The 12,940-nt window shown below is 45.6% G+C and overlaps 1 protein-coding gene across 2 annotated transcripts; it reads right to left on the bottom strand.

Moving 5' to 3' along the window:
- Positions 1 to 533: 533 nt before the first annotated feature.
- On the bottom strand, positions 534 to 6,914 carry LOC105061164 (cellulose synthase-like protein D2). 2 transcript variants are annotated; one of them, XM_019846017.3, is made up of 5 exons: positions 6,434 to 6,914; positions 5,198 to 6,129; positions 3,238 to 4,045; positions 869 to 2,659; positions 534 to 792 (listed from the first exon to the last, which is right to left on the bottom strand). In XM_019846017.3, the coding sequence occupies exons 2-4, from the start codon at positions 6,085 to 6,087 to the stop codon at positions 908 to 910; spliced, it is 3,450 nt and encodes a 1,149-aa protein (XP_019701576.1). In that variant the 5' UTR covers positions 6,088 to 6,129; positions 6,434 to 6,914; the 3' UTR covers positions 534 to 792; positions 869 to 907. The 2 variants fall into 2 exon arrangements, with proteins under 2 accessions (XP_019701576.1, XP_010943429.1); XM_010945127.4 differs by having other exon boundaries at positions 534 to 2,659.
- Positions 6,915 to 12,940: the final 6,026 nt, after the last annotated feature.

Raw genomic sequence — 12,940 nt, 5'->3', positions numbered from 1 at the left:
TATTCAAATCAAATAGATTTGAAGTCCCATCTTTTTTTTTTTTTTTAATTGAGCCGAGCATGAACTTGAGATATTAAAGATATTAGAGTTTGATCTTGAATCAAAGTTTGAGCCCGAATATTTTGAATCAAGTTAACTCGGACTCAAACTGCTGACTACTCGACTCAGCCCGATTGTACAGTAATTAGATAAAAAAACATTTGTGGGTTCATATGTAACCATTCTCCCCTGTAAAAACTGATAGCACACCGGCCACCATTCCTTGGTTTCCCACGTGTTTACCCCTTGCATGGGGACCAAACCATTTCATGGTTCTAAAGTTCTCATAAATGAGTCCTCCTGCAACTCTATTGAGAGGACTGGTAAATCCTATAAACAGTCTAGGAACAGGAGCCCGCATTTCACCTATTTTACAGGTACCCACATTATTCTTCAAGTCCATGACAATTGATCAAGAAAAAGAAGAATGTTGCATCAAAATTTGACAACTATAGTAAAAAAAAAAGGAAAAAAAATAATTCTTACCATCCATCTACAAAGAAATGATACTAACATGACATAAAATGATCAAATATACTTTTTAACATATTTAACTTTTTCCCTTCCCACTCCTGCAGTCCCTGAGCAAATAATTAGAGTGGTAGCAAACTGAAAAAAAAATAAAATAAAATTATATATATATATATATATATGTAGCTGACAAAAAGCCAAAGCCTCAGCAAGTTGAAAGCACAGCAATCCGCTGCTTCAGATTTAAAAGTTGCTTGCACTATGCGGCATCAAGGAAGGAGTCTGAAAACAGAAGCTGCAAAGTATCAAAATAATTGGTAACCAAAACAGCTAATGGTCTGGATGCATTTCACTCTACCTTGCCATGAATTCTATTGAACTACCAAAATGGAATGGCTCAAGGGAATGTGAAGGAGCCACCAATCTGAGAGTTCGCTGATGGGGGATTAATCGCAACCCAAAGCAGTGATATAGTGATAGCAATGAGTCCAGACCACACAAATACAATGGTTGGGGTCCTTCCTCTCCTCCCCATCAGCCCCTTTGCGAATGGGTAAAGATGTGCCAAGACCCAGAAGCTGAAGAACACCCCACCTAGCAGCCTGCTCCACTGCGGCAACACACTATATATAGTTCGACTGACACCAACTGCAATCGCAATCAAATTGACCATCATGATTGTGATGGGCGGTATCATCAAAGATGTCCATTTCACAATGTAGAGGTCGGCAAACTCATCATCCACATCATCACCAGCTGATTTCGAAGTGAGGGTGAATGAGATTTCGATCCCTGCAATCACCTTTAGTAACCCCTGGAGCACAGCAGCAAGGTGAGCGCTGGTTCCTCCAATCAGCCAAAACTGTTCATTTCGCCACCACTCTTCAAGTGAAACACCTGACCACTTTATCTCAAGCATAGCAATCATGCAAAGTGTTAAAGTGATCAAGAGAAGGTAGGTGAGGAATGTCACATTGAGAGTCTGCACAATGAACTGTCCTGAGAAGAGGGAGAGCGCCGGGAGGAAGCAATAGACGAGGAGGAAGAAAGAGGTAAATGGATAGATGCCAACATTGAGGTAAGCAATCCTCTGGAGGAGCTTCATCCTGGAGCTGGCAAGCAAGGCATTGTTGCGAGAGAAGAAGATCTCAACGGAGCCTGTGGCCCACCGAAGGACCTGGTGGAGCCGGTCGGTGAGGTTAATTGGCGCAGTCCCACGGAAGGCATCACGCTTGGTGACACAGTAGACTGACTTCCACCCTCTGTTGTGCATCCTATAGCCTGTGACGACATCTTCAGTAACAGACCCATAGATCCATCCAACACGCTGGCCCCATTCGGTTTTGTCCTCATACCAGCATGAGATGGCACTGATGGCCTCAGCTACAGTAGATGCATCAAGGAGGTCACGTGGGATGGTGAGGGCGCCAGGCGGGCGGCCATTCTTGACAGCAGGGTGATCGGCAAGAGGTCGGCCTTGATACTCAGCCACTGGGATTGAATCAACAAGGACACTCGAGTTCCCAAACTTCTTGGGGAATGTTGAAAGGTTCATTTCCTCATCATCAGAGTCTCCCATTCGAAGAGCACGGGTCTCCTCAGAGGCAACAGCAGCAGGACTCTTGCGCCTAGGGAAGCAACAGCTGCAGCAGCCAGGTTGGTGTTCTTTGGCACGAGGAGGGTCAAAACCATAGAGTGCAACGCGGCGGAAGAGGCAACCAGTACCCACATATACTGGGCCCTGAAGACCATCAAGCGCTCTCATGTTGACATCAAAGAAGACTGTGTTGTGATTGGCATAACGGTCAGAGGGGTCGATACCCTCAAACCGTTGCGGGAACTGGACATAGCAGATACGGTCACCACCACGATCCATCATGAAGCACATGCCCTCCCGGAGGGCCTCGGAGTTGTAGATGTAGTGGTCACAATCAAGATTCAGGATGAAGGGGCCATTAGACATGATGGCAGAGGCACGGACAAGGGCATTCATGGCCCCTGCCTTTTTGTTATGGTCGTAGCCTGGGCGTTTCTCACGTGAGACATAGACCAGCATGGGCAGACGGATGTCGACATCGGTAAGATCCAGGGGCTTTCCTTCTTCCTTGTCCCCAAACAGTGTTTCATCACTTGGTGGCTTCAGCATTACCTGCACAAGAAGACGGATAAAATTCATCTCATGCCAGCATGATTTTTCTCTTATTTTTTCTAATTTGTGAATCCATCAATGTTGTTAGAATATTTGTCAATTTGAGATGTTCGGGGAGAAGAGAAGAATGAATGATCCTAGTGTAAGACCTGGTTGTATGACATTAAAGATAGCGAAATATCAATTCAATGTTTAAAACAAAAAACAGAGAAATGGCCTAAGTAGAAATGAGACAATTGTATGGCATGAACGGTGGATATGAAATTTTGGATCACATAGGATGATTCACAGATGGTAAATAGGTTAATCACAAGGTCAATGTTATTGTGGTGGAAATAATTTATAATGAGGTTAGAGCATATAAGCCACAACCATCATGAACAAAAACCATAATAGGTAATAAACAAACAGCATTGGCCATTAAATATGGAAACCATGGTGATCAGTGATAAAATTAGGATTTAGCATAGATGAAGAACTAAATACAATTCAGTGCGTCGGAAGATAATAAAAGCAGAAGCACATAAAACAGAATCAGACATCTATGAATATTAACCAAAATCATAGTGAAACATTACCTGAATAATTCCAGCATGATCACCCCGAGTATGCTCTGAGGAGGGGTTAATCCAAGTGCCTGGCCAATGAGTACCATCAGCCATCCAAGTGGCTTTGGGGATCTTAACAGGTTCTACAACATCATCACCAGCTGTTTCTCGCTGTCGTTTCATGGCCTTAATCTCCTCACGAGCATGATATGCATCAGACCGCCGGCGAATAGAATCTGGCAATCCATTGATGCGGACCTTGAACTCATCGTACTCTCTCTTCAGCCGTCTTCGGTCCTTGACAAAGTCAGAGCGCACCTTGTTCTTATAAGGATCCTTCTTCAAATTGAAGTAGCTCTCTGGGTTTCTCGGTTCGATGTCATGTTTACGACAGAAAGGAACCCATGTATTGGCAAAGCTTGCAGCTTCTGCCATTGCTTCAAATGTCAGTAGGGCTCCCCCATCATCAGAAACATAGCAAGAGAGCTTCTCAAGAGGGTAATCAGCAGCGAGGATGGAGAGTATGGTGTTTGCAGTGACCAGAGGAGGCTCTTTTTCTGGGTCGGCAGTAGAAACAAAGACATCAATGCCAGGAAGATCAGACTTCCCGGTAGGATTGCTGGGTGTAGGAGTTTCAAACTTGTCTCTCAACACTGCAAGGTCAGTGGCACGGTTGACAGGACAAAGCTTCGGAAGCTGGTCCAAGAGCCAAGAGAAAGCAAACCACAGCTCACACACAACAGACATCCCCCATAGCCATACTGCATCCTCATTTTTGTGCTTGACTCTCCAAGCAAGGAACAGTCCAAGGGCAGCCATGCGGAAAACAATAAGAAGCCTGCAATAGGGTTCATCACAAAATCCTCAATGTTTCAATAAAACTACCAGAGTTATTATAAAATTTGCAACATTATATCTCTGATTTTGAAATACACAAATGTGATTTATTTTTGTAAATAGATGTGATGTACTTTTAGAACTCACAAATGCGGTCAAAAATATAAATTTCTTCGGAATAACATAAAGTTCTTTATCTTTAGAGGCATTACATTTATAGATTATAAAATACATACATATGCGTATAAATAAGAATACCCCCAATAACATTCAAATAAAACTACTTTAAAATTCTACATAATAATTTCTAAATTATCATTATTAGAAACTTCGGTCAAGCAGATCAATGGAGAAGTAATTCAAAGAATAGGTTCTCTAACGAAAAAGAGACCGGGTCTTTCTCAAGCAGCAGAGTAACCACTCACTTTCTTGGATTCAGATATTTATGCCTGTCTATCTTAAAGTCACAAGTCCAAGCTGATAATCTTTATGATGCTCCATGAAGCTTCTTGGATATGGTAAACAAGTTACCTTATTTTTCACCTCCCTAGTTCATACCATGTCAAAACTTTATGATTCCCTACAATTTCTATATTGTGAATTTATATGGGACCAGCAAATTACTTGCTTCAGTTTTCCTGCAGAAGGGAATTCTCCTGGCATGCCAATAAACTACTACAATGGATGCATGAGATTTAATCACAACGTTGCAAAGATCTAACTGATAAGTTGATGTTAAAATAAAATACAGGGAAAGGGGAGGAAGAGAATCGCAACTGGAGACTAAGGCTCTCTAGTTTGCTTAGCCAGAACATGGAAATGGATGGACCTGATCTCGTGGTTTTGTGTCACTCGATCTCAGTGTCCATCTCTTATAGATGTGCTCTAACATTCGGATTCTGTAACCAGAGGACAGCTGCGAAAACTCCTTTCCATCCCTTCTCTAATGGATAGATAGATTAGTTTCGGGCTCACATATTTGCTGCAATGGAGTACTGAGATACTCCGTTTATTCGGGCGGGTTTCATGGGCACAACAGTCAGCACAATTGACGCTTCAATGTATGTTCCCAAAAAAAAAAACACAGTAGACAGCTAGCAAATTATTGTGATTATCATATTGCCATCCAAAGCAGGGCAGGAAGTGCTTTTACCTATATGGGCTGAGGACTGCTGCAGGGATCTTCAATTTGCGGGTGAGTGGCCTCCAAGGCTTGCTCGTCAGCTCCGATGGCTGTCCCACTTCTCCATTCCCACCGTCACCCCCACTCTCCTTGGGCCAGATTGCATTCCCATAGCCATATGTTCCCTTGGTCTCGAACAACCACCGGTTGTGATCCCAGTCACCAGTCTGGCTCCGGGTCATCTTCGTCGACTTCATCAATGACAGCCTCCTCTCCATCCTCGACACCCCCGGGGGTGGCGGTGGCAGCGACAGCCGCCGCGCAGCAGCCCCGGCATTGTTCATCACCTCCTCCAACTCAGTCGCTTTATACGGCTCCTTGCATCCTGGGCAGACCGCTCCACCAGCCTTCACTGAATCGTTGAAGCAGTCGGCACAGATCTTGAAGTCACACTCACAAGGGAGAATGTCAATCCCACGCTCATCGCTCAATACCTTGGAGTCACACCCTGGGATGGCACAAGATGATCCCTTGGCGCCGGCCATCTGGGGGTGCATCGCCTCCGACTCGATCACCTTATCCATCAAATGAGCACGAGTGACGCTGTTGAATCCACCAGTGAAGAGGGAATTCGACACATACTGCTCCTCGACCTTGGCAGAGATCGAGGGGTCCATCGGTTGGTTGTCCGGGGTCGGCGGGATGGTGACATGGTAATTCAGAAACTCCCTGGAGAACTCACCACTCAGCTCACTGTCAAGATCATCTCGGGAGTAGTTCACCAAGCGACCGGATGGAGTCCTCCGGCAAAAGGTCACGGTGGGCGCCGCTGGCGGCTTGTTTCCGCCGTGCTGCAGCTCGACCCCAGTCGACGACATCCGGGCGGATCGGCTGGCTCTGAGAGCACTGTTTGAAGCCATCTCCTCACCGTGTCCAAAATTCCACAGATAAAAAGTCAAAGCCTGCTTCATATAAAGTTCGCAACTTCTATAAGCAAATCAAAATTAAAAATCCTAAGATTACAGCATTTTCTAACTTTCTAGACAGATCCCAACTGGGAAGCAACAGATAGCTTAAGGTTCCATCTTTGTAGCGAGAGCAATAAAAATATATGATAAATATCGCTAGCATTGCGTGATAAATCACCGATCTAAAGATTTCAGAAACGAAGAAAGAAGATCGAAGAAATTTCATAAAAATTAGATCTTTTTTGGTTTTCCGAGATGATTAAAAGTACACGAAGAAGGAATGTCGATCACCACCAACCTTAGAATATCCGAATCCGGAATCCGAGCTAGTTCTCCATCGAATCAGAGTATACGACCGGATCCAAAGAGCCGGGCCATATAACAAGCGGATTTATCCTTCACTTGACGACGATGAGACCACGACACCTGACCTCCATGCTCGCTGCAGGAAGCTTCAGATTGGAGCTCAAGCAGATGTTGTACAACCGGAGGAGAGCTGCGACCAGATCCAAGCGGCTCAAGCGACCAAGAACTAGAAGCCACCAGGGGCCATTTCTTTACTCGAAAAACGACAGTCGGCAGTTTCCGTGCCGCAGAGGCAACGATAAGAGGAGACAAGGTCGACAGCTCTCCAAAGACGGCACCTTGGCTTGGGGGACGAATTGAGCCCTTTTTTTTTCTTTCTCTAGGGTTCCGGGTTTATTAGGTTTTTCGAGTGCGAGATGGAAGGTTGGAGCTTAAAAGGAGTGTCGTTCTTTTAAATGGAAGGAAAGGAGCAGAGATTTTTATTTACTTATTTTTATTATTCTTATTTTTCCCTTGCTTTAATTGCAAGGAGAAAGCCGGTAGGAGTGGCGGAGACGAAGGGAGCAGAGCAGGGGCGTTGATCGGATAGTTCATAGGGAACAGCAAACAGGCATGCCAGATGACGAGATGTTCTTGATTCGGTGGGTCCTATCGAGACCATTCAGTTGGAGGAGGACACGTCACAGAGAAAGGAAGTACGGTGTTTTCGCAAGGCAAAGGAGACAGGTGGTGGGGGACACGGAGATGGTGGGCTGGATGTGGCTGGAGCCTTTCGATGTTTCGACCTCGGGTTCTTTGGCGATGAGAAGTACGGAGAATGCCCCTGGATTTGGGCGGAATTACGGGAGAGGGATTTGCCGTTGTAGATGGTAAGGTGGTGGACCACTCTCCGCGTCTCGGAAGTGCACCGGCTTCGAGCACAGACATAACGGACCGTTAACGAGGGTGACCGTTGCGGAGGGCCCACCGTTGGGTCTTCTAGCTTTTATAGGTACCCGTTGCTGGCGGCTTTCCTTGAAGTTCTCGAGGGATGTACAAGTTTACAGCTTCTCGCTTGTTTGCAGGCTTCTCCAAGTATCACTCATCTCGGTGAGGAGCGATTGAGACCGATAAAGCAAGATTTCGGTCTATCTTGATCAATACCGTTGCCATTAGAATCCAAGATGAAGGTTGAACTCGATGGAAACTTGAGGTTGAGGTGAAGATGAGGCCGGCGATGCTCCAAGATGGCATGTTCTTTGCTAATGAAAGGGGCTATTGGTGATGTAGCTAACTGATACCTTAGAATGTTGAATCAGTCAGAAACTTAAATTTTTTTTATTGAAATTTTTCAGTGGAGATTCTCCTCCGACATTCAAATCTATCAAATTCTATAAAAACAGCGAAAGAGAGAGTTTTTCTAGAAAAAGAGTCGAAAGAATGACTTGATTGAGAATCTAGTTCTCCCTATATAAAGGATGAAGTTAATGCCCATGATTGAGATTAACGGGGAATACCGTCACTGCACGGTAACAATTATTCACAACGTGTCATATCTTCACAGTAATGGCTTCCCACGTCGCTGCTTTAAACGTGAAATCATGCCCAGTTGGTGTAACCATTATGGAGAGCATGGCCACATTCTTGATGGGCATTAACCACATTTTAACTATCTTTAATAAGATGATAATCGGATCGAATCGAGTCATAAATAAATTAAATTATAAATAAATTAAATTAAAAAATTATCAATCTAAATCCGATCTGTGTATTAAACGGATCAAAAATTCAAACCTGAATCCGATCTGTTTATTAAACAGATAACCTGATCTGATCTGTTTAATCTATTTATTAAATAGATCAAATTATGTTAAATGGATTAAACAGGTTAAACGGATTAAACAAGTTAAACAGATCAGATTAAATGGGTCAGAAACAGATTAAATAGATTTTAAATGGGTTAAACAAATTAAACAGATCGGATTAAATATGTCAGAAATAGATTAAACAAGTTAAACAGATTAAATGGGTTATCTGACTCAATCCGATCTGACTATTAAACGGATTAAACGGATCAAATATCTAAAATCTAAATCCGACCCACTTATTAAACGGATTAAATGGGTTGATCCGTTTATGACCCAAATCCATTTAGTCTAAATCCAAACATATTTATGACGGGTCGAACATGGGTTGAATTGACAGACCGGATTAGTATTTTGCCGGCCCTAATCTTTAACTAGACCTATTGCTTGATTGGATCGAAGCAGCACTTTGGCTATCCACAAAATAAAATATTTCCGGCAATACCAAGGTTAGGAACTTTGTTATACCTGAAGATCAAGTTAACAAATAAATATTCACCATATCAAATATGATAAATATAAAACTTTAAAAGGAGTCAAAACTTTTTCAACATATTAAAATTTCAATCAATATGATAAATTTAAAATTTAAAATTATATTTATATATTAACGTTGAGATCCAGATCAAATTATCCTGATGTGATTTTTATATAATTATATCATTTTTAAATTGAATGATGAGGATCTTACATTGATTATCTAAGATGCTGGATGCAATCTATTACCTCTAAATTGTTTGCGTACAAAAAATCATGTGATTTGAAGATCTATAGCATAGACATCAACCAGTCTAAAAAAAAAAAATTATTCAAATTATCTAATTTTTATCTACTTGATGTATAACCTAGAGATTTTCAAATCATATAATTTTTAATATTTTAAGTAGTTCAAATGTAGTAAAGTACTTTTAACAGCTCAGATCATTGATTTACATCTGATCAAGATTAAAAATTTTATAGGAAAATAAAAATATCATTTTGCATTTGATCAAGATCTATAAACATCGAGAGATGGCTAGTATAGTTAAAAATTAATATCTCAACCAAGATGAAAACTTTTCTTGTTTGCAGACGATCATCATACTTCTCTAGAACGAATCTAATTTAAATTCTCAATGGAATGGTTAGAATTTTAGATGCCTTTGGATGTTGATATATATTCTAGATTATGATGCATGAAGGCATACATTTATTGTTACCCAAAAATCATACATTTATTTTTATTAAAAATTTAATTTTATCTCACTAAATAATAGTATCAGTGAAAGAACTTACCAGTTAATAATAGCACATTTGAAGTAACTAGACTCGTGAAAATGAAACATGAGATGGAAACAATGAGGGATGTGGGATAAAGAAAGGCACGTGCGGGAAACATGGATCGTCTAACATTTCATATGTACAAGAATATTGTTGCGGCCAATCTCCTCCTCGTCTGATCGTCGGGAACGAGTACCTGCAAAGAAAATCCACACTGACCGGAGATGCCTCCGGCGGGGACCCTCCGACGGTCAAGTCAGAGAGAAGACTAGGCAACAGTAGAAAAGAATCAGGAGAACTCAGCGAGAGAGAAAGAGAACTAGAGAGAGGGAGTTCAGGAGCTTCGAAAGAACCTCTCTGCAGCACTGTTGCCTTCCCCGTTTTATAGTAGGGCGCGGCGCAGTGCCTCCATTAATGGTGCAGACAACTGGGGGAGTTGTCAAATTGTCGGAGGCTGTCAAAGTCGCTGCGGACTGTCAAGTCACCGTGGGTTGTCAAATCGCTGGGATTAATCTATGTCCTTGACAGGACAATGTCCCAGGGCAGCTATGCCGCATATCTCTATCAGGACGGCGGCCCTCAGCAGTTGTATGGCGTTTGAGAGAGCCGACCGGCCATGCGTCGGCATTTGGTTGTGGGATGTCGGGTGAAGACCTAGGGACTCTCCGGGAGTCAGAGATCGGGCTCCATCGTTCAGCCAGTCGGAGACGGAAAGGGTCTGCCCGACCGACATACCTTCGATCGGACGGTGTCGGCAGTCGTCGGTCGATAGAGTCGAGTGGCAGGTCAGGCGGGCCCGACGGTCAGTCGGCGTGAGAGGGACTAGTCGGTATATCCGAACAGTTGCCCCCCCAACTCCTGAGTCAGATGACGTGCTAGCCAGCATCCTCGCATGGGCGGTGGCTTCGAACGAAAGTAGTGGATATCCGTCGCATTAAGCTCCGACTCTGACGATCGTACCATTGATCGGTCCGGTGCCAGACGTCAGACGTTCCATCGGTGTCAGGCATCCTATTGGGAATAGAAACCGCCGTTTTCGCCATCCCTTCGGGAACGCAAACCGCCACGATTTTTCCACCACGTGGCAGGGGGCCATTGGGCCGAATCCGTTCAGTCGAATGGAGGCGACGTGGCCTGATCTGGGGCAGGTACATCGAATCATCGAACCGAGGGAAGGCCCAGATGCTGCCACGTGTCACGATCTAAGAGATCTTCGTTGGGTGTGCTCTCATCCCGACCGTCGAGGGGCACTATATATACAGGGTCACCTGCATCCAAAACCCTACTTTTCAGACCTGTTGTCGAGACTCTGGCCGAGTGGTCCCTTGCCTCAGGTAGTTGTCTCCGCTTCCTTCCTTAGAGAGTTTTCTAGGAGCCTTCGTTGTCTTTTGTTTTCTCCTTGCTTCCTTGAAAAGTTCTTCCTTTTTCTCCTCATTCTTTGACTTCGGTTCTAGCATTATGGCCAGAACCTCCCCACGAGAAAGTCGGTCGGGGAATCCGACTGACGATTCTTGGTCGACCCCGGAGGTGGAGGTCTCTTCACTTTCGGAGCCGAACGTCGATCGGCTCTGGAAGCAGTACTGCATCCCAAAGCAGTTTTGGTTGTTCGCCCCTGGAGCCGATGGTCGGATTAACAATCCGCCCGTGGGTCAGGTGGCTTTCTACGTCAAGGACCTCTGGGCCGGTCTTCGCTTTTCAGTTTTGGAGTTTGTCCGGAATGTGCTGGACTACTACAGACTATGTCCGGCGCAGCTGGCACCGAACCTGGTCCGACTGATAGTCAGCTTTGCTTTGCTGTGTCGGCTTTTGCTGACCAATCCTCGTATTTCCCTCTTCCGAGCCTTTTTTGTTCTCCGACCCCACCCTAAAGCCCGAGGGTTATGGTTTTTTAACCCTCGAAAAGGTCTTTCCTTCATCACTGGTCTTCCATCGTCGATTCATGGATGGAAGAACCAGTTCTTCTTTGTCTCTTCTCCCGTTCCTTAGGGGTTCCCTTCCCACTGGGGGGACCCCCGAACTCAACCAAATGAGAACAGTCGGGTGAAGGCCGGGGACCGAGAGGACTTCCACCATTTGAAGGACATCTCGATGCTGAAGCAGAGGGAGCTCATCACCGAGCAAGCCCTGTATGATGCCGGTCTGAGCTCGGTTCCTCGCCTAGGTCTGTTTTTCTTCTCTCTTTCTTTTTTTTTTTCGATGCTGATCCTCAGTTGAAATTGCAGACATGGCGTCGAGGGTGAGGTTGACGGAAGCCGACGTTCGGCAACACACAGTACGAAAGAGGCCGGTGCATGGAGTCGAACCATCACGGCCTCCCAAGAGGCCTCAAGTAGCACCGTCGAGCAAGCCGGCGGCGGCGGGAGCGGAGCCCGGTTCCGAACGGACGTCGGATCAGGAGCCGATCATCGCACTGTCAGTGCCAACAGTGCCCACTGAAGTCCCGTCCGAGGAACGATCGGTCGAGGGAGCAGCCCCATCCAAGGGATGGGCGGTCGAGGAAACGGTCGAGGATGTGCCGGCCGCACAGCCGGTGGAAGAGGTTCAGGCAGAGGCACGCGAGCCCGATCAACCTGCGTCGGTGGCCGCTGCGGCTTTGGGAGGGACCCAGTCGGGTTCGAGCCTGCCCTCTCTTTCTGATGTCAGGGCCTGGGTGTCTGAACGAGGGAAGGCCCCGATGGCGTCAGGCGACGACAGGAGGTCGGTCGGTCGTGGTGCGTCGTCCGATGCCCTACTTTCCGAAGGAGCGTCAACCCTGGCCAACCATGACTTGGCCAGGACGTTGTGCCAGGCGATTATCCTTTCGGCCGATCATGAGGTCATGAAGAATCAATGGATATCCGACATGCTTTCCTCCTTCTACTCGACCATGATCCGGGTAAGTCTTTTTCCTTTACTCTTCATTTTCGTCGTCACTTTTTATAAGTTCGGTCTTCTGACGGTCGGTCTTGTTGTTTGCAGCTAATTTACAACATGTCCGAGCTGGAGGCCGGATATCGGAGATTCGGCGATCTCCGGACAGCCTGGAAAGATAAGGCCATGGCCGTCGAGGCTGATAAGGCGGTAATGGTCGACCAACTGAAGCAGTCGATCAATCGGGAGGCCCGCCTTGAAGAGGAGATCTCCTGCCTTACCGATGCTCTGGCCGCCTCGAGGATCGAGCTGCAGTCGGCTCGCGAGGAAGCCAAGCGGGAGTCCCGTACTATTCGTCGGCTGCGTCGTGAGCGGGATGACTCCGTCGGGGAGCTCAAGGCCGAACACGAGCAGCTTCGGATAAGTTTGGGGAATCTCGCAAAGGCCGAAGAAAACTTATCCTCTGCTCAAGCCGACGCAGACATAGCGAGGGCGGAGGCGGAGTCGGCGAAAGAGGCTATAGGTCGGGCCGTGTAGGACTTCCG

This window comes from Elaeis guineensis, chromosome 12, assembly GCF_000442705.2.
Source record: "Elaeis guineensis isolate ETL-2024a chromosome 12, EG11, whole genome shotgun sequence".
NCBI classification, from domain to species: Eukaryota; Viridiplantae; Streptophyta; class Magnoliopsida; order Arecales; family Arecaceae; genus Elaeis; species Elaeis guineensis.
Note: the sequence above shows the minus strand (reverse complement) of the source record. Positions and strands in the feature narration are given on the sequence as shown.

Coding starts and splice junctions, on each gene's coding strand:
- LOC105061164 (XM_010945127.4), bottom strand. CDS start 6,087: ATGGCTTCAAACAGTGCTCTCAGAGCCAGCCGATCCGCCCGGATGTCG. Junction 4,046..5,197: donor GCAGTCCTCAGCCCATATAG/GTAAAAGCACTT, acceptor ACCCTATTGCAG/GCTTCTTATTGTTTTCCGCA. Junction 2,660..3,237: donor ATCATGCTGGAATTATTCAG/GTAATGTTTCAC, acceptor CTTCTTGTGCAG/GTAATGCTGAAGCCACCAAG.